This window comes from Astyanax mexicanus, chromosome 1, assembly GCF_023375975.1.
Source record: "Astyanax mexicanus isolate ESR-SI-001 chromosome 1, AstMex3_surface, whole genome shotgun sequence".
Lineage (NCBI taxonomy): Eukaryota > Metazoa > Chordata > Actinopteri > Characiformes > Acestrorhamphidae > Astyanax > Astyanax mexicanus.
Genome location: NC_064408.1, coordinates 108,886,594 through 108,909,596, shown reverse-complemented (window position 1 = coordinate 108,909,596; position 23,003 = coordinate 108,886,594). Strand labels below are relative to the sequence as shown.

Here is a 23,003-nt window from a genome sequence, read left to right as displayed (position 1 = left end):
TTGAATTCTCTAGCCTCTTTTTCTCGATTAATTGCTTCAAACTATTACTGAGAAACAAGCCTTCTGAATGTTTTGTAAAAGTGAGCCATTCTAGAAATGAACAATGTTAAAATTATATCTGATCTGTCCCAAATAATAGATTTTAAGGAGCTCAGAGGGGTCCAGTGGCTAAGGGCTATTCTGTTCGTGCAGCTTGTCATCAGCTGCCAGAGCCCCGAGAGAGCACTATTGGCCTTGCTCTCTCTAGGTGGGTAGATGGCGCTCTCTCCCATCATCACTCCAAAGGGTGATGTTGATCAGCACAAGACTGCATCTGTGAGCTGATGTATCAGAACCAAGTCACTGCGCTTTCCTCCAAGTGCGATGTGATGGCAATGGTGCATCAGCAGCAGTTTAAAAAGAGGAGGTGGCTGACTTCACATGTATTGGGAGAGGCATATGCTAGTCTTCACCCTCCTGGTGTTGGGGCATCACTAGTGGTAATTGGTTGTGTAATTGGTTGTGTAAATTGTGGAGAAAATTGGAAAAAATGAAATGTAAAAAGTTAACAGTGCTGCCTTTGACTGAAGCAGTTTTCACACACATAATTTACACTGACATGCCAAATATTATGCCACAGGAACTAGTATTGTGTGCCAAGACTTTTGCCATGTTTCATAAAAAAGTAAAGTACACAGCTGGTCACAATCAATACCAACGTGGGTATTAATGCCTTTTATGATATATTCCCAGTACACTTCTGAAACATCACTTTCAGGCTCAAACTCTAACAAATTATGTCACCTTCCTATGAGCACATAGGCCAGTGTTCATCCTCACTTGAAAAACCTCCCCTCACAACTTAGACACATGTGGGTGTTCCCAAGCCACCTCCTAAGGTAACACTTCATTATCAGTTTACATGATTCACAAAAATGTGCTGGATGCTGTCCGATCAGATATAACTGATAAAATGGTTAACTTAAAATAACTTATAAAATAAGATAAAATGATCTCTTGCTGAGTCGTCTGTCACTTACAAGGAATCCTGAGGTGCTGTCCAGTAGGCAACGCACTCTTGAGATGAAGCAGCGATTAAGGAAGGGAGAGAACTCTGGAGAAATGCCACTCGCCTCCTGAGAGTGGAATAAGCTGCTGACCACGAAATCTTCACCTACGAAGTAAACATTCCAGATATTAAAAAAATGCTAAACCCAAGTGTAATTCAAGGTCAAAGTAGGAGGAAGGAAACATAACACACTGGTTCCCGTGGCCTGGAGGTGATCAGACGCCATCTGATGTGAAGGGTTCATGGCCCAGTGGAGCTGCTGCCTGAACTCCTGTCTGTCGTCTACATGGATGTAGTCAAAGATGTTCTGGTGCATCACATCAGTCTACAATGAGAGAGAGATAGAAAGAGAGATTGAAAAAGGTTGGTCTAATGAGAGTAGGTACAGTTTAATCAAACAGCATTTCAGTGGATAAAAAAATGATTTGAGAAATCGGCATCGGTTGTGTTAATGACCGGGAGCATTACTCTGTGTTTGCCAACAGATGATGCCCCTGCCACTTAACTCCACATCCACTTCAGTGAGTACAATCTGTGTCACAGTGGGAGGAAGTGGGACACAATATAATGCCCTATCCTGACAACTGACCCGTGATAACTCGATCTGAGTGGCTGCTGGCTTTACGTCAGCAAACAAACGGCAATTCCTTTGTAGTTTTTTATGGTTTGGGTTTTTACTTTGGTTACGGAAAGTGTCGATTCAGAAAAAACGCTTCAAATTAGCCATTTGTTATCACTGGATATAAGTGTTCACAGTGGATATTAGATCAGAAATACACTGCCTGGCCAAAACAAAATGTCACCACCTGGATTTAAGGAAGTAAATGATGTGGGGTTGATGCTGCAGTTGGTCAGGTCTAGGTTCAGCAACAGTACGTGCTGAAAAAATGAGGTCAGTTGACTACCTGAATATACTGAATATAGACCAGGTTATTCCATCAATGAATTTGTTCATGGAGCTGGAATTGTGAAAGAGTGATTCAGGGAGCATGAGATCATCATTTTCACACATGGATTGTTCACCACAGTTCAGAGTCCAGATCTTAACCTCATTGAGAATCTTTGAGATGTGATGGAGAAGACTTGGAGCAGTGGTCAGACTCTACCATCATCAATGCTGCTGCAAGATCTTGGTGGAAAATGAATGCAACACTGGATTTAAGTAAATATTGTAACATTGAAGAAGCTTATTGAAACAATTCCATAGTAAATGCGTGCAGCAATCAAAGCTAAAGGAGGTTCAACAAAATATTAGAGTTTTTTTTTTTTTGGTAGCGATTTGGTAGCCAGGCAGTGTATTATAAATGATAGATGATAAATCATTATCATGATCAGTGAATCTGTGATTTAAAATATGTTTTACAGTAATCAGACCTTTTGGTATATTGATCCATTAATCATGAAAATTTTATAAATGTGTATTAACTACCAGAGTTCCATTATGTCAATAAGTGAGAAATAAAGCATGTATGTTATTACTTTCTTACAAAAGCATTGCACCTTTATTTTTACAGTCTGCCGGTTGTTTTTCACATTGTGTCTATATTCCAAGATGAATGGGCCAATTTAAAAGCTCCAAAATGAATAAAATCTTTGTACACTAACTTCTATTGAAAGTTATTAAGGTCTAATTTTCTGATGTAAAATTAGCATTTTTAGTTGTTTTTACGTGAAATGGAAGATAAACAGCTTATTTAAAAAATATACTATATAAAATGTGACTGGAAGCATTAAAACATACCAGAGATTACAACTGATTAAATCAATCATTATCAAGTTATACTGTTGGATGTTTTTGAATGTTTCTTGTTTATTTTTATATATTTTGTTTCAACAACATTTTGTCCATTTTGATTGTCACTGTCACACAACAACTCCCCAATGTATTTTTTAAAATGATAACTTTACAACAGAAATAAAATAATGTATTAACTTTCAGTGAAAGTTAATACAAAAGATTTAATTTCAAGTCATTTTGAATAGAGTTCATCATAAAATCTGGATACAGGGTAAAGAACAACTATAAGATTTACTTTATCTCAATAGTGATATAAGGATTGTGTATAACAGTGACAACATTTCTTTAATTAAGTGCAAGATACAGTCAGTATATTACTTGTTTATTTATTTATTTCCCATGTATGACAAAAAGCCTAAAAGAAAATTATTTACACAAGTCACTCTAGTCACAAGTCAACTCAGGGGCTTTTCATTTTTAAGCTACAGCTTCTTACTCCGTAATAAGGTTCACGCATATATCCATCTCCCATCTCATTCCACTGCTGATAAAAACAGAAAAGTTTCATTAGCCTCAAAGTGGAAGCATTCAGCAGCAGTGAGCACGGAAAAGCTGCTCTGCACTTAAGTGCTTCCTTCTGATTTCATTTTAATGGCAGTATCAGTGAATCATCTCCCCCTGGGCATCAAGTAGAGTGTTGTGGCGGAACAATTCTCTACTTGTCTGGAGTGAGAGAGCTGGATTCATAATGTAGAGCACTTTATTCATTAGGTGGCGGCAGGAGTGGGGTGTACGTGTGTGATTTAAGTGGATGGTGCGGGTGCATATACCAAGATTTGATCTCATCAGTAATTAAAGGGGCTGGAGGAGCAGCGAATGGGAGCAGGGTATGGGCATCCCGGTGCTGCTGTTGCTAGATCAGTTTGGCTGTTAGGCACTTGAATGGTTTTGGACTGGAATGCTTGTGGACAGGGGAGCCTGGATGTTAGATTAGCACTTTCGGGTCTCGGCCTTCCTTTCACGCGCTTTATGTGGTGCAGACTCCCTCAGGACCTGTGACTCTGTGTTGACCTCATGTTTTTCCTGAAAAGAACTTCGGTTAACATGATCTGATAAGCTCAAAAATGCATGAGGGACACGGAGAGGGAGAGAATGATGTTTACAGTGAGAGGGAGAGGAATCAGTAGACTGGTGTGATAGGGAGTATATTGTTGTAGATTAAAATCTCATAGCTGTGATCAATAAAAGTTTTTTTTTGTATGGTCAAAAAGTTGTAAAAGTTGCATTTATTTGTTAATGTAAACTTAATAATGCAATACTGTATCTTGTTGTTGTCGAATTTTGTATCTGAAAAATGACATCTTTCATTTACGTCTCTGATTTCAGTGGATGTTACTATAAATAGATTTTATTCCAAGTCATTTTGAGCATTTATATTGGTCCATTCATCATGAAATTTGACACAGTGTACAGAAAAATAGGCAAAAGTTTAAATACGCCTTAAAATTATATACAGGGATTTTCCAGGGGTTTATATACAATGATCTGAAAAAGAAAAAAAATCATGATAAGTAGACCATAAAAACCCCAAAACATTTTAATAAAGTGAACATTTCAGCAATAAAAAGTTAAAAAACACTAATAATACAGAGAGCAGGGACGTTTCTAGACAGCTGGTTGTACTGGGGCACCAGTGATATCCAACACTCTAGAAAAGCTCTCGTTCTGTGAATGTGGCATGCCTAAAGCAAACAGGCTGGGCGGAACAGTCCATTTCCTTGTCAGTCATAAAAGCCAAAGAGTCTGTATGAACAATACAAAAAACCTGACTGTAAAATCTGTCAAACCGATTATAATTAATAGCTCTAATCTTGTTTGCTTTGGATAGATTTTTTGCTTGCCAAGTCATTTACAGTACATTTCTTAAAAGGCATAGTCATTCTCTCCATTCTCTGTTCACTTCTTCTGCTTGATTGATTTATTTCTCTAACAGGTTGACTCACTACTGACAACTTCCTTTGACTGATTAAATTTAATTGGGCCATGAGCGGACGGATGGATGCCATTTCCACACATATCCAAATATTTTGGAAGTGTCGATTATTCCTCTTTTGCAAAATGCCTAAACAAACCTTAAATGCAGGCGTGATCAACTCAACAGTGGTTGCTAACGCCATGCTGTGTTTGATGTCACATTCATCAAGAAGCAGTATAATGGCCAAAACAGACCTAAATATAACGTGAAGCATAAGGACATTTTCTAACAGCAAAGAATTTCTCAAACAACATATCTTCATAACTTTATAACATTAGATCATATATTATATTGCTGTGGCTATGTTACTGCCTCTAAATCATATATACTGCTGATCAAGTAGGCTACATTCACAGGATCAGCATTTGTTGCTCAAATCAGATTAGGTTCTTAATGGTTTACATTCATAAATCTACTGTTTTGCCATGTTCAGGGTTCAAACTAGTTTTACCCAATACATTTCCATGATTTTTTTCATGACTTTTCCATGCCTTCAAGGCAAATTTCTATGACCATATGATTTTTAAAACATCAGTGCAGACAAATGGACAATAAAACCAAAAATCAACTAAAACTATAATCAAAATTGATATAATTTAGTAGGTGTAAACTTAATCTGATAGAAATGTTGACACACAATCTTCAATAGCAAAATGTGTTTCTGATTCTGAGAGCTGACAGATTTTCCATGATCATACGAACCCTGCATGCTGTTTTTGTCAACTGATGCTGACAGCATTATGCTTATATGTACAAGAAAAAAAGACACATTAAAACTCATCAGTCTATTCATATTTAAACCACCCAATCCAACCTAGGACCACATACAAAAGTGACCCAAAATCTGGTTTGAAATACTGTACTGAAATAGGCCTGGTAATGTGAACATAGCCATTGAAAAGTTAAGTTTTTTTTAGAGCCAGATGTCCCTGTTACTGTATAAGGCACACTGTAAAATGGTGAATTTTTGACAATTACTATGTAATTACTATGTAATGTCAGTTGATGTCAGTTTTCCCCATCCTGTCACACCTTCCAATGCCTCTACAGACTTGTCCACCTTCACAAACTCCAACTCCCAGAATGCTCCTCCAGTCATGTGTCTCAGCCAGCCAATCAGCACCTGATTGTTAGATTAGCCTCACCTGTGTTCTGATTCATTTCTTTTTTTTTTTACGTGTATATATACCAGTCTGTTTGTCCAGCTTGTTGTAAAGTATTGACCCTGTTTATCAGCTGCATACTGATCATGATTTCTTTGTTTATCTATTTCCGTGTATGACCTATTTTTTGGCTTTTGTCTCTGATTTTGTCTTGCCCTTTTGGTTAGTTCTCTTGGATGTTTTTTAAATCTGGTTTTGACCCTTATTTCTCGTTTGTTGTTTATCCCTTTTGGACTGCGATTCGGCTCTAATGTTTTGGTCAGTCTTGTTTCTGGTGTTGCCTGTTGCCTGTACTCAGATCAAGTTTGTTGGTTTAGTTTGTCACACACGAAAACACAGCAAAGAGTTCTCAAAAATCTCCACTTTTGAAAGTATTTAAAAAAAAAATCCTCAGTTTTCAGTGAAAATGCTGTGATTTTGTGGATAAAAGGCCAAAAAAATAAATATCAAAAGGCATGCATATGGAGCCCAAGGCATTGAACTTGCAATGGTATTTCTTAATGTTTCTAATAACATATTTGTGACAATACAGCAGAGATGAAAAACTTATCTTTTGTCTCTTGTCGTGTCTAACTGTTAAATCTGGCAGTTGCCCCTCATCTGTAATCCTCTCATTGTGGATTCATGTGTCTTGTCTTTGTTTTGTGAGAAACTGACCAATGAACACTCAGCAAATCACTGTATAATTGTAGAATGACTTTAAATGCAGCCTTCTAATTAAACTTGCTTTTTTTAGTGATAAATGAAAATTTCAACTATTCTTCATAGAGTTATAACTGGGATAAAATGCACTTTAAAGAGCACAGTGTACAGATTCAGGACATTAACTGTGTTTCTGTGCTGTTTTTTTTTTTCAAAGATATATACATATTATTATAACTCTGACCAAATTCGAATGGAATATGTTACATCATTTTTTTCAGTGTTTAAGACTGTTCACACAAAACTACTAAGAAAAAGTTCTGCTAGCTCTAAAACTCACCTGATGGAAGCCCAGATAGTCCACTATAGTGGATGAAGAGTAGAACACCATCCCATCACTGCTCACAACCAGAGCAAAACCAGCGAGGGACTGAAAAAGATCAAAACAGATAAACACTTTATTGTTTATCATACTCATCATCAAACTCAGAACACATGTTTAACAGTGGGATATCCATAGGATGTTGAACTCTGGCAGCTTTGCATGACAACAAAATCACAGAATTTGGTCACACAATGCTATTGAAAAGCTTTATTCTGGGCCTGGGTGGTGATAAGAAGATATGCTATTGTTCAAACAATGAATTACAGCAGGAAATGCTTTTCTGAATGCATCACAGATATCATCAGTATTTCTAAAACACTGGCCAATAGCATGCTTCATAATAATAGCGTCTGAGACCTTTTGTAGGGAGCCTGTGAACCAGCAACCCTCAAAGTAGTCCTCAGGGTCCTGCAGACGGTTCACATTTACGCTCTAAACCAGCGTCAAACACTTTAGGGCAGAGCAAAGATATCCACTGTCTCTGGGGGGCTTGTCTCAATTTGTATTTTTTATGAAGACTGTAGTTAAGCACTGCTGTGATCTACAGCCAGTGACACAACACTCATTTCAAACTGCATAGTAACACAGACCTCATTGGATATGACCCTGGTGTGCCATTTTATTATGATTTATTATGATTGGATTAAAAATACTGCATTTGACATGTCCAAACAGCTCTAAAAAATGTTTTAATTTAAACCAAAAAAAAAAAATCTAATTTTTTTTACATTAACGCAGATGCCTGGAAATGTGAACATAGTCATTGAGAAGAGAAGGTTTTGTAGAGACAGGCGTCCTGTCACTGTATAAAGCACAATATTAAAATAGTGAATTATTGACAGTTACAATGTAATGTCAAGGTTAACCACCAAAACAGCCAAAATTAGATCAGGGCATTACGCTCAAATTGGTTTAAAATTCTTTAAATAAGAAGAATCTTAATATAGAACTGAATTTTTTGACAGACTAAATTTATGGACAAAGGTCAAATCAAGTTTTGTAAAGAATGACATTATTACTTTTAACAATAACATTTTGTGTAGCATATGCTAAACATGCTCTAGGTAAAATGGGACAAAAATATATATATTCCAAAAACAAACAAAAAAATAAATAAAAAAAATAATTTTAGATATTTTCAGTGCAGTTTACATATGATCCTAAATCCCAATTTTAACTGTTTGTACCCTTAACATCATCTGTATTATTGTCATTTCAATTTGACTATAGTTTCATGTGCTGAAATTTGTGCTGAATTTTAAATATGTCTAGATTTCACCCCCAGAAATGCCTTTTAATATTTAACAAAACAACAGACTTTAATTTGCTAAATAATAACTATATAAAGATACAGAGGATCCAGCTTACATGTAAAAATAAAATACTTACTGTACTTTAACACTGTATGTTTATATTCATATATTCTAATGTTATTGCACTAATTAACAATAACAATTATTACATTCATTGCATTATATTATTTTGTTGCTATATTGACACTCCTGTCTCCTGTACATACAGTAATAAATACTGCTAATATTTTTGTTTGCTCTTTGTTTCCTTTTTTTCTCTGCTGCTCAGCGCTCAGTGCCAGTCACTGACTGCATCTGTCTGGAGCGTTCTTGGTGAGATCTCATGCAGGCAGCATGCTTGCAGTGGCCAGGGGAGAAGGGGAGGGAGGAAGGAGCAGAGGTTTTGGGCTCTGAGCACAGCCGTTTGTTAACCTGCCAAAGCGTTTGTTCTGCCTCCAAGTTGCCGGCGATCGCGTGAGTTGCTGTGTGCTGTGGGCCAAGCCCTGTCACCTCCACTTTAATGTGAGACAGAGCAGGTCAACAGAGCCGGGCTCTTCCCCTGCCAGACGTGTGTGGGCTGCGAACACTAGCGAATATTGTTGCGTGAGAATGAGTATATATATAAGTATATTTATGTGTATGTGTAGATATGCAATTTATTAGGAAGATTATACTAATACTGGGTAGGGCCTCTTTTTACTCTCAGAACAGCCTTGTTTCTTTCACGCCAGGGATTCCACAAGATGTTGAAAATATTTCTTAGAGATTCTGCTCCATGCTGACATGACTGTGTCACGCAATTCTGCAGCTTTTTTTATGCTGTGAATTTTGCATTCTCAGGGTCACTGCAGGTAGTGGGAAATTAAATTTAAGATTTTTTTTAATCCCTCTCAGAGACTAAATTAAGTCAAGTCAAGTCAAGTAGTTTTATTGTCAATACTGCATATTTACAGGACATACAGAGAATTGAAATTATGTTACTCTCCTTCCCAATTTTACAGCAGTAACAGATAATAGATATAATAAAGGAAAATGGGAGACACTATGGGTACAATACAGCAGGGAGACAATAGACATACATGAGACAGAAACAAGGTGCAGTAGTGGTGGGGGAGAAAGAGATATATAAATATAAGTAAAAAAAAAGAAATAGATATATAATCTAAAAGAGTGGGAGACACTATATGTACAAAACAACAAGACACAATAAACATATGTAAGACGGAAGACAACAAGTGCAATAAAATTAACAAAATGAAAACCACTTTCACAATAACAAAACATTTACAGCTTGTGATTCTTGTATTTTCTGACATAGTCTGACAATATTTCAAACCAACATAAATTAATAGACACTGTGCTCAAACAAATATTAAGCTGTTTGTTCAGTGAAAGTAGGGTCCATTGCAAAGTTGAGGTTTTCATAAAATTTCCACATATCTAGTGGTTAAGCGCTGCCACTATGATCAGGAGATCTCCACAGGGTCGAATCCTGTTCATGTAGCTTGCCATCGGCTACCATAGCCCTGATGGAGCACAAGCACGAGGCGTCTGTGAGCTGATGTATCAGAACCGAGTCGCTGTGCTTTCCTCCGAGTGCACTGTGATGCTACTCTGTAATGCTGCATCAACAGCAGTTTGAAAAGAGGCGGTGGCTGACTTCACATGTATTGGAGGAGGCATGTGCTTATCTTCACCCTCCTGGTGTTGGGCAATTACTAGTGGTAGTGGGAATCCTAATTAATGGGTTGGGTAATTGGCCTTTGTAAATTGAGGCGAAAATGGGATAAAAAAAGAGTATATATTAAATATTTTTTGCCTGTGTTTTGGCCTGCTGTACACATGAAAACAGCATTTTATGTCATTGAAAATGGTGCTTTTTCGAAAACACCTTCCGAGGTGAAGATTTTGGAAAAATAATGAACGGGGTAGATGTAGTTTTATGAAACACTAACATCACACATTGAGTCTCTACCTGACTGTTTTTTGTTCACATTAGAGCTTATTCAGAATGAACCTGAAATATGAACATCACCTTGATTGTAGATAGATTTTTGCTATATAGATTAAAAAAAAAACAACTTATTTTTTAGCTAAACAAAACTTAAAAGCGTTTAAGACCTTTAAGTATCTGCAGATACTTAAATGTCTTAACAACTGCTCTGATGAATTCCTATCTGGTGAATGAGATGTTATGAGATGTAATGAGATTATGGTGCCCCATCCAATATTTTTGTGAGGAGTTGGGGATGGATGAGTTGGTGTGGTGATTATCCAAATCCTGACCTCACTGACATCCTTATGGTGAAATGTTATAATGTTACGACATACTACAGTTTGTTCTGACCCTGCAATGTGATTGGCTGAAAGGCGTTTTATGAGTGCCATTATCAGCCGGTAATGCACTGTAACCGAAGCTCTCCATGTATTACTCAATATTACAATATTACAGTATTACAATATTACACGTTATAGCACTCCCTCTTGTGTATTATTGCTTAAATATCTAGATAAAAGCTTCATGGACAGTAGAGACAGTTACTCCAACATAAGCAGAATAAACTCAAGATGAACTATTTTTGATCTGAAATAAACAATAAATAATCAGCTGTTCCAATACCTTAGTCCATAGGGAGATGCTACATATCACTTATGTGGTGGACTTGATGGTGATATATGGCTTTTTAGCCAACCATATAACATTCCTAGTTTTTAGGTAGTTCTACTGACTTGGTCACCAAAAGCTGCTCTTATTCCAGCTTTAAAACAAAAAGGTATCACACTAGACCCGTTGTTCAAATGTTGGAATGCTACCTCTGTCTATGTTTATCGTAAAACCAGACGCCACTCACTCGACCTCAACATCTCATCTCAAAGTCTTGAAGAATTCCATATCCATGCCTCATAGGATTCTGATTCAATTAGCCCATGGAAAGCTTTCAACCTGCTTCCCCACAGAGAGCCCAGTCCAATTCCAGTTCCATTACAGCTTGAGTTTGAGTCTTTTGTTTATTTATTCTTGGTTTTTAGGTTTTAAACTCTGTGTAAGAGTGACATTTTTTGCTTGAGTTGCCAGGATCTCCGCACAATCGGAAACTAAGAGTCAGAGGGGATCAGAAAAAAAAGGAGTGAAAGGAGCAAGCAGGTTTTTCCCTCTCCTCCACCAGCTGAGCTGACATCCTGGTCACTTGCTTCTTTTTTACATTGTTGTTGGGACTTCAAAGAAGCATCACCAGGCTTTCCAAGCATTTTGAGTCATCGTAGGAAGGAGGTGGGGGACTCTCTGGAATATTCTTGCCCTCTGGAAGCTGGCAACTCCCCCCCTCTCCAGTATACACAATAGCAGAAGGCCGAAATCAGTGGTTTTTCAAGTCACGCAACGAGGGGCAACACATTACCACAGTCAACTGAAAGTCTATTCAGAGCATTTCAACTGAAAACGCCAAGCCTAAGAACTGTTGAGACATTCCACTTTGTTTTTCCAGTGTTTTGTTTGCTTTTGAGGGAGGTTAACATTTCACGCACAGTCATATTATACTCTCAACTCGATTTTTCACAATGTGGAGGAAAGTATTTCGGCCTGTTTACAAAAGTAGTTCATTGTGTAAAGGTCAAAAATAAAAATAAACCTCGTACTGAAAAAGTTTTGATAATGGGTAATAACTAATAGTGTAAAACACCATCATTTCTACATTAAAAAGTACTATTGTTTTGTACTATGTATTTTTCCATGTCCCACCAAAAGCTGCTTAGATTTGCTTGTATATGGACAATTATAGCCAGAAGCCGCCGTCCACAGTGCGTAGTAAAGCCTTCTCTGACACATTCCCACACAACTGGGATTTTTCACCAGAAAAGAAATGCCTTATCCGTCTGGCACCCACTTTTAGGCCTCACTTGAACTCATGTTGCCTGGCCATTAGCAAGCTGGCCAGTGTTTAGCCTCTGTCACAAGATAACACCACACAGTTTCTAAAGGTGTGGGTGTTCCCAAACATACTCTAAAGTAACATTTCAAAATAATCTATTTACACACTGCTTTCCCATATGCCATACTGACGCTTGGCATGTCAGTGTACATTACAGTTGATCAACTAAATTTATCAGTGTGACTCTTAATAAGCTTAGTGAGGCATCCTGCTGTAAAGAATACCTCCTGCTACCCCCAAAATCTGGCTAAAAATTCAGTTTATGACTTTTTAAACCCAAAACAATTCTTACTCATGAACCAGAATCCTATTTATAGACCTTTGAATCTCTAAACCAGCCGACAGGATAGATGACTTTCTACCACAACAGGCAAGCTCATAAAATTCCTGCTAACCATTTTTCCATTGTTAACAAAGACCAAGGAATATCTTACCAAACTTGCACATGCCAAGTCATCCCCTTTAAACTCTTAAAATGCTAAAAGCTCAGCTAAACCAACATCTGCAGACACCATGTCCACACTCTTAAAAATAAAGGCACTACAAAGGGTTGGGAAAATCTACTTTTAGCTACAGTGCACAGTGAGCTGGATTCATTATAGGAAAGTGTCTAATATGGCCACCTTCAGACAGCCTGTAACTGTTTTAGTTAAGTTTTTTATTTTACCTTTTTAATTATTTTATTTATATATATTTTTTAATTTTATGTTTTACCTTTTAGCCCTTTTATTTTATTCATTTCATCGTTGTATTTATTTTATTACTAGTTTTATTTGTCTAATTTTATATTTTACCTTTTAGCCCTTTTATTTTATTTATTTTATTCATTTCATCCTTTTATTTATTTTATTTCTGTTTTTTACTTTTGACCTTTTACCTTTGTATTTAATTTATTTCGTCCTTTTATATTTTATACTTTTTTTAACTTTTTATTATTATTTATTGTAGTTCCATCATTTACTTTTTTTTCGTTCTGGTGTTATTTTAGTCCTCTATTTCTTTAATTGTGTTTATATTTTATTATTTAAATTATTTATTTCTATTTTATTGACTTACATTTTAGCCTGTCTGCATAACCCTTTTTCCGTATTATTTTATTTCTTTTTAATTAAATCTTATATTGTTTGCTTGTTTTTATAATTTAAATGTATTTTTCAGTCCCTTCAATTTTGTAAATGCTCAGCTGCATTAAAAATGAGGGTTACCCTCAATGTATTAGCGAGTGGAAATAAATAAAGGTTGTTTGATTGATTGATTGATATGTGGAATGCCACAGAAGAACCATTATTAGTTCCATAATAAGAAAGATTTGCAAGACAAGATAAGGGCCGGTTAGCTCAGTTGGTTAGAGCGTGGTGCTTGGGCCAAAAATTCTTCTCTACTACTGCAATGCCCTGCTAACTGGCCTCCCGGCCTGCGTTGTAAAACCACTCCAAATGATCCAGAATGCAGCAGCACGTCTGGTCTTCAACCAACCAAAACGGGCACATGTCACCCCGCTGCTCATTGAGCTCCTTTGGCTACCAGTTGATGCTCGCATCAAATTCAAAGCTCTTACAATCGCCTACAAGGTGATGACAGTACAGGCTCCTTCCTACCTGCACTCGCTCCTGAAGGCTCACGCTACCTCCCGGCCGCTGCACTCCTCCAATGAACGTCGCCTCGCCTTGCCAAACACTCACACAAAGCAATCCAGACTGTTCTCATACAGAGTTCCCCAATGGTGGAACAAACTACCTTCCACTACCAGATCAGGAGAATCTCTCGCTATCTTTAAGAGACTCCTGAAGACAGAGCTCTTCAAAGAGCACTTACTCTCCTAACACCTCTAACACACTAACTACTTCTAACCCCATTTCCTTCTTCCCCTCCTTCACTTCTCTATCCCTTTATTTCCCTTCGACCTCCTTTAAGCCCTATCTAAAAATGGGTTATCTAAATTCCTATTACTTTTGTACTTCATTATTGTAAGTCGCTTTGGACAAAAGCGTCTGCCTAATAAAATGTAATGTAATGTAATGTAACATAAGAAAATAAGAAGAACCTTAAAAGAACATTTGAATATGTCTGAAGAGCCAGCAATCTACAATCATTTGTAAAAAAAATGCATAAGGTCTTCCCACTTGCCCCAGTGTTTATAGTTTGCTGTCATAGAAAATCCTTCTATGCTGACGTGAGATATATTATGAAATATTTGCTACTGTGAATTCTGGAATGCAGTTACAACTCCTTATTCTACTGTGTGAAAAAAACACACCAGAACAACTTCTATGTTATGTTAATAATGTGCAAAGATTAAATACAGTAGCAGACACACACCTCCAGCAGGAGCTCACTCTCTGGGACACAGGGTTTGGGTGAGGCACTCTCCTTCCTGACCTCCTGAACTGATGAGGAGCTGACGTGCCTCCGAGACAGCTTCTCCTGGCTGGCTGTGAAAAAAACACAGAAAGAAAGATTAAAATCATTTATACATATACAGCTTTCTCTGATTTTGCTATTTATAGGTATATGTTTGAGTCAAATAAATAAACATATACCTTTGAGTCAAAAAAATGTTGTCTTATTCTATAAACTACAGACATTTTGGCATGTTCTCCTCCACCAGTTTTACACACTGTTTTTGCATCTTCCTAAGCTGCTTTTATCTGTTCCATGCTGCTTGGCTGAAGTTCAGGGGTGATAGGGCTTTCTCAGTCTCTGCGCCTAAACACTAAAAAATTTCCCATATGCTAGAAACTAGCAGAGATTCTTAAAGGTGCAGAAGACTCGTTTTTGCAGGGTTTTTGGGGTTCGGGCTTGCCGCTCAGATTGCAGTGTAATTGGATGAAGTCTCAGGGCTCTGTGCAGTGCGGATCCGGGCCAGCCCACAAGCTTTCCCATGCCCCTCCTCTCTATCATCTCTCTCACTGCTGCTTCCGTGACTCCTGACAATTTTCCCTCCTGATACACATCCAAATCACTCGCTATTTTCCCCTTGTTTCTATTCCTTCATCGCATTACACATCACATGCTACCAACTCTGGGTAATAATACACTCCTCAGATCATCTCAGCAGTTTATTTAACTCTCCTGTAACCTCAAATTTAATTAAGTTAAGTCTGATCCAGAAAATTATTAATACTAACATTTTTAACATTAAACATATATTAACACAAACAGTTAATATGGAAAGTTTATGCATAAGAAATAATTTACCAAGTTTGGGTTCAGCTTCTTCTCCTAATTCTCTCCTATTACAGAACCTAGTGACGTATTAGTGATTGCATTTAGTAAAGAAAACAGACCGTTGCTCCTGCTGAGTTCAGAAGTTAAATTACCTTTGTTACGCTGAAATATGGATTAAATCTCATAACTAACTCTAATTTTTTTGTGATAGCAGTAATGCAATTAGTTAACACAAAATAAAGTGCTTTACCTATTTGGACAATAAAATATAATGGGTGTCTATGATTTTAATTTCATTTAGTCAGATTATAAAAGCCCTGGCCTACACTGAATACCTCTCTGTTTTGTTCCCTGAATATATTTGTCTCTCTCTCTCTCTTTCTCTCTCTCTCCCTCTCTCTCTTTCTCTCTTTCTCTCTCTCTCTTTCTCTCTCAAGAGCGATGAGCAACACCTGTTGCATGTAAGGTGGAAAAGCCTGAGCTGAAGGATACTAACACAGGAGAGAGTGCTGTCATACCAGTCATGACAGAGTCTCCCCAAGTTTCCTTTTGAGGGTCTGATGTTCAAAATATCAGCTTTTGTATGTAATGACAAGATAAACTGATGAAAAAAAAGAAAGAAAACTGTTAAGTTTTATAGTTGTTCATGTTACGCTTCACATTTAGATTACAAACTCTTTTTGGAAGGATAAATAATCTGTCACTTTTTGTTAAAAAAGTTTGTTGACTGGTAACTAGCAGACAATGGTGTGATAGAATACACTGTTACTCTATTAACTGTAAATTTTATAAATAAAAAAAATAATGGAGATGCCTTTCCACCATAATTGATGCATCAGTTCTATTGTCTGTACACACAGAGAAGTCTGTGTTGCCCCATTTGAGGTGGAACAATTAAGGTAGGAAATAAAACTGATTTATCATATTAGTATTTCAATGGCTGCAAATAAACAGATGGTGTAAATATTAAGTAAATGTTTTGTCATATTTTTCTTTACTCATTATCGGTAAAGTAGGATGCAGTATGGATTTGTTTTTGCCATATATTGCCGTATATAAGAGCCAAGCCAAAAAAAGGAGATGTATTTTTGTAGTTGGTAAAAAAGTCAAAAAGTGTGAACAGTTTTGTTTTGTTATTAAACCAAAGAGCAAATACCAGTTGACTTAAAAACATAGTGCTATGTGCAGCCTGCTCACTGGCCTTTAATATTACTGTGATTTTGATTTAATGAGTTTTTTTGCAGCAGGTTTCTTATTATTTTATTTAGTACAGTAAAATATGTTGGAATTTTGATGCAAATTGAGAATACATTCAGAAATGTGTTTTAGTTTTTTTTTTTTAGAGAACTACTTTGTGAAATGTTTGATTCTTCTTTACCTGTATCGCAACGTTTGTGGTCATTATAAAGAAAGTGAAAAGAAAATTAAAAAGGAAATGAATTAAACGTCATTTTCCTCCTTAACCATTTACTTGTGCCTGGTGTGAGGGTCAGTGAAAATAAATACATGGCATGATTAATGGCATGAATTATTGGGCCCGTGCTCTGTAGCTAACACAGACTTCATTCATGCCGTTCGCTGGACAACGGAGAAGTTAATGGCCGGGAGTTTAGATAGCGGGTTTTTGGAGCGTTTCGCTTGCTATGACATCAGGAAGGGTCTGTGCGACACTTCAGGGACTGTAGTGTGTTTCAATGATGTGAGGTAATGACTTCCAACAAGAGACACAACATCCTCAAAAGCCAGACACAGGTGTTTTATACGGGTCTAATTTTATGAACAGGCTAGAATAGACCACACACTGTATGTCATACATTGCTGCTATAAGGTTAGCAAAGCAAAACATTAGAACTTACTGAAGTTCAGTGTTAAATTGTTGTTCGACAAAGTTACAGTACATCCGTAGTGCATGTATAGATATACAGAGATCAATTCAGTTTCTGAATCAGTTTCTTTAATTTTGCTATTTATAGGTATATGTTTGAATACAATTAACTTTGTGGTTTTATTCTATAAACTACAGACAACATTTCTCCCAAATTCCAAATAAAAATATCATCATTTAGAGCATTTATTTGCAAGAAAAATAAGAAATTGCTGAAATAACAAAAAAGATGCAAAGAAAACAAGTTTATATTCATAAAGTTTTAAGAGTTCAGAAATCAATATTTGGTGAAATAACTCTGGTTTTTAATCACAGTTTTCATGCATCTTGGCATGCATCTGTTCTCCTCCACCAGTCTTACACACTGCTTTTGGATAACTTTATGCCACTCCTGGTGCAAAAATTCAAGCAGTTCAGTTTCTGGTTTGATGGCTTGTGATTATTCATCTTTCTCATGATTATATTCCAGATGTTTTCAATTAGGTAAAATCAAAGAAACTCATAATTTTTAAGTGGTCTCTTATAGATGTAGATGGATATACCAGCTTATAGATACAGAACTGGCATGTGAAAAAAATATTCTTTAGAACTGAGGTGTTTTAATAATATTATTATAGGTTTTCAATCATATTTTGGGGCTTTGTTATATTTTTTGGTTTCCACAAGCTAGTATCCTTAGCACTGTAGTCAGTGGATCATCAAAATAATTTTGTAGCTATTAATGTACGGTAAAAATGCTACATAATGTTTCTTTAAAGTTAGGGGACACTTGAACTGGCATGGCATGGAGTCCTGTAAATATCTGTAACAATTGTGTTAATAGGTAAATGTGAATATTTCTTAATCTAATTGGTCATTTCTTTGTTTTAATGTTTCCAAAATGCTAAAATGTTTCATTGCTTATTTTCAGGTTTAAATATTCATGTTAAATACAGTTTATTTTCAGTTTTATTGTGCTCTCAGGCATTTGGACACCACTCTATATCCAGTTTTGTACATTGCAGCTGTCAGACAAAGCCCACATATCTACAAAATAGCAGCTTTATGGCAAAAGCCACATTTCTACACTTCTAAATTTCAATGGAAGTCAGTGTAAAACGATTCATCACGAATCATATTATACAACTTCTAGTTATTATGGCATTTGGCCACAACATAAAGTCTCAATGATCCATTTGTCCATTCAGCCATTTCAATAAATATTGATAGAATAATTAGTAATGGAGTTAGTTATGCAAAATTCACACTGTTTTTTAGGTTTTTTTGGGGGGGTTTTAGACATCTTTTGGATAATTAAATATGCACTGTGTGCACTGCCATTCCTGATAAATGAAGATAACAGGAGGGTTAAACAGGTGAGGGATTTCCCAAGCCATTCCCTGAGGTATCACTACCTAGAATTAATGAATCGAAATTACTAATCGAAGACTAATGTCCATAATGTCCATAATGATTTACCATGTCAGCGCTAAGTGTATTGGAATGAATGGATGGAGGATGTCTACAGCAGCTTTGCTCTATGCTGATGGTAAATGAATAAATAACTGAGCATGTTTTACCACTTAGTATTACTAAGTACTTGCATTGTGTTGTCTTGTCCACAAGAAGGATTACATCTGCTGAACTGACTGTATTAAGTGCAAGCCACTGGGGTCCGCCGAGTCCGCTTAGTGTGTAGAAGATGGAGGGGGGGATGGAGGGATTGTGTGGAGGGGGTTAACTGAGGCGGTGGCTGCTGATAGCCCGGCGACAGGGTGGGTGGTGGTGAGTTGGGTGGAAAGGTTCTCAGTAACATCCATGTTCTTGGTCATGCATACACCATCTCCACAATTTAGATTTTCACCCTGCCTTCCATCAAGTCACAAAAACAAATCATTAATTCATCCATCTGCTCTGAAGCACGCAGATCGGAGCAGGAGAGCTACACGCAAATGTCTGACTGCATGAGGAGACAGACAGGAAAGTTTTGGGAACTGAGGAGAATGATGGGTGAAGTATCTATTTAAAATGACGAGCAGTCTTGCGCTGGCAGTCCATAAAGGAATACTCCAGCGTCTTTCAAGTAAACCTCTGTCTGCTAAATCCGTATTGTGGGCTTGATTCACACGGACACTGACTTCCTGTTCCCCGGTACTCTGAAGAAGAAATGAAAATGCATTGACTCAAAGCTGAAGCTTGTGACTACTGATTTCTATTGCAAGCTGTCAATCAATCAGTGTTTTTATACTTGTTTCACCTTTTTCCCTGCTTAATTTAAAGCTGTCATTCTCAATGTAATGATCTCTAATCTCTAATAAATTGTACTCATTTTACTTCAAGTAAATGTTTACTCAAAGTTCTTTAAGGAAGTAAAAGTGTTTTGTTACACTATAGCTCAAAATAACTCTTCTGGTATGTCTGGTGGTATTTTTATTAAAATGACAACTTTAACTGAGGCAAAAAAAAACTCCTTAATTCAATGGGAAAATAAATGGGGCATTTCTATAAGTCTATTCATCTTGACATTTTATGCAACGTAAAGAACATCTGCCACATGTAAACCATGTCAAAAAGTGAACACAGACAATATTTAGATTTTTTGCACCAGGAGTGGCATAAAGTTATCCAAAAGCAGTGTGTAAGACTGGTGGAGGAGAACATGCCAAGAAGCATGACAACTGTGATTAAAAACCAGGGTTATTTCACTAAATACTGATTTCTGAACTCTTAAAACGTTATGAATATTAACTTGTTTTATTTGCATTATTTGAGGTCTGAAAGCTCATTATCTGCAAATAAATGCTCTAAATGACACTATTTTTATTTGGAATTTGGGAAAAATATCTGTAGTTTATAGAATAATACAACAATGTTCATTTTACTCAAACATACACCTATAAATTCAGAAACTGAAGTGGTCTCTTAATGTTTTCCAGAGCTGTATATATTATTTGTTTTACAGGCTTAAAACCTGTGCAGGCCAATTGTTTGTGGACACCCCTTTAAAATGCATTTGCACTTCAAGCTGTACCATTACTGCACACACACTCACTCCCACACCCACAGCTTGTCAAGTGTACAAACTGTGTTCTCTGGAACGATAGTGACTAATATTGCTGAATGCAATCAAGTCCTTACAGAAGTGCTGCAATTACTCTGTGTTCAGCAGAGTTGGCACATTTTGGTAAACTTGCATATTTGAAATGCATGCAGATATCTAAAAAATACTCTTTATCACATCCAATGCTGAGTAAAAAACACAATACAAGAAACGTATCTTTATTATTTTCTGTATGTACTGGTTTGGACACTATTAGCTCCTTAAAACATACATTCACATTATATAAGTTACATTTGTTGGCAGCAGAGCTGTGCAATATGACAAACTAAAGTCTCAAAGTCTAAATTATACATAAATGATACATCTCTCCATACTTGATTACAGAAAGTTAATGTATGACTAACAATGTATGTATTTATATACCTATGCTATTTAATTGTATACATGTTTAAGACTATGATGATACTAATGCTAATTTTATCTTTGTGAGAAAATTAGATGCTAAATATTGTCTTGTTGTGAAAATGTCTTTGAATATTGTGATACAATGTTGTTAGCATATCGCCCAGCTCTAGGAGGAAATGAAATGTCACATGAAGTTACATGATACGACTATTTCTCATTTTCGGTTTGAGAGTCGGCTTCCTGTAAGAGGAAACATTTGTAAAAATGATTTGAAAACTTTTACATTTGTGTTCTTTGTGGTAAATTAAGCAAATGACACATTTGCATGCCTTTACCATCTAATTATTTTTCTCTCTCTTTCATGTACGAACAAAATCATGCTTGTGCACACACTCACACTTCACACGCCTCACACACACACACACAACACACAACACACTTCACACACACACACACACAAACACACAAACACACACACACACACACACACATATTAGACTCATGGTGAAGGGGCGGGTTCTCTGGCTGACAGCCATGTCTTTCGCTTAAACTTCACTCCTTTAAAAGCCCTCCCCCATTTCAAGCAGGCCAGGAAATAAGAGAGAGAGAGAGAGAGAGAGAGCTGTTTTTAGAGCCAGGAGCTGGCTGACCAAAGTGCTGTTGTCACGCGAACAAGCCTTCTGTCAATCTCCCAACATCCGTGACAGACTGCTGGCACCCAGCCAAGCCCATGCGTGCAAGCCTGCAAAGCCACATTAGCCTATAAAGAATTTCATAAGAACAACAGCTGTTAAATATTGATGACTACTGGCAAGCCATGAAGGCTCTCTGAAAAAGGTTAACTCTGCAATGTAATGGAACCTAATTTTATAACATATGTGTAAAAAAATGTGTCTGGGACCTTTTTTCCCGGGATTTTTTTTTCTTACTTCTCTGGTATGAAACATGAACTCGGAGGCCAAAAAGGAAAAGGAAGACTTTGGTTCTGGTTTTTGGTTTGTTTTCTTTATACAGTAAATCCCGTATTCTTTATACAGTAAAGAATTTAAGATGACAATAATTTTAGACGACAGATTAGAATCTCATTTTTCATTTCCTGGATGTGTTAAACAACATATGCTGCCTTCGAATAGCGTTGGAAACTAGGACATACCATTTGTATCACTAAAGTTGGTATTTACAAGTGGGAAACTTGGGATTCTAGATGAGTCACACGTTTATGAGATGTGAAGTATCCAACAACTTTTTACCTCTTCTGTATGTATTTAAACGAAGTTTTGAATCATATTTAATGTTATTGCACTCCAATGTTTGTGGAGCACTCAAGATCTTGCTTTGGGATATCTTACAGAGCATCCAACAAGCACTCAAATAAAGTGACGTGACAAAGTGAAATAAAGTTTTAACTCTAACTATGTTGTAACACAGGGTTGAAAAATATAGCAAAATAAAGTAAAACTTTATTTATACTATTCTGTATTCAGTTTTTATTTCATTTTGTTTGATTTCAGTTTAAGAGAAAATATATAGAGAAAATATATACAAATATTTCAGTGCATCCCTACTGCTGACACATGAGACTTCTTTAGAGAGAAAAATGGAAGGTTATTGACTGGCCATGTCAATCACCAGAGCGTAACTCAACTGAGCATGCATTTCACACCCTGAACAGGAGGCTAAAAGGTGAATCCTCCCACAGATAACAACATCTGAAGTTGTGGTAAAGGCTAGAAAAACATGCAAATAATGCAACAGGACATTTTGCAGATCTCAGTGGGTGGCTGGTTTGATGAAATTATTTTTGGAAGGCTGTTTTTATTTTTTGTGCTTACCTAAAACCTCAGAGGTCTCCAAATGGAAATTATAATACATCTAGATGTAATTATCAAGTAATAAAAGCATACATTCTGATTAAACAATACAACTAGAGTTGCAGTATCAGTACTTTTGAACTGGACAGATTCAGTAATACTACGTTTCCTTTATTCTCTGTTCTTAAAATAATGATCTCTATGTATGCACTATTTTACGTTTATGAGAATCTTACTTTTATGGCAGGTATTCAGGCAAGGCAATTACCATAAAGTGTTAGATTTATGAAGAAGATATTCTGGTTTGTAATTTATGAGCAGCTAAAGTCCTAAAGAGTACATACAGTGTGTGCGCAAGAAGCCTCTGACGTGACTAACAGCTGCTATATGTTAACATAGAATAGGTCATGCCAAGATCTTCAACGTTCACAACATCAGTATAGGCCAGAGAAAGAGTTGCAA

General features: G+C 36.6%; 1 protein-coding gene across 2 annotated transcripts in view; it reads right to left on the bottom strand.

Annotated features, from left to right (window-relative positions):
• The window catches only part of LOC103026934 (uncharacterized), an 85,183-nt gene that overhangs the window by 7,039 nt on the left and 55,141 nt on the right, over positions 1-23,003 (bottom strand). For both annotated transcript variants that reach the window (XM_049464032.1, XM_049464041.1), the window contains exons 4-7: positions 14,552-14,664; positions 6,967-7,056; positions 1,241-1,373; positions 1,020-1,153 (exon numbers count right to left, since the gene is read on the bottom strand). In XM_049464032.1, coding sequence (XP_049319989.1) covers positions 1,020-1,153; positions 1,241-1,373; positions 6,967-7,056; positions 14,552-14,664 — 470 coding nt within the window. The remainder of the gene's footprint in view (positions 1-1,019; positions 1,154-1,240; positions 1,374-6,966; positions 7,057-14,551; positions 14,665-23,003) is intronic.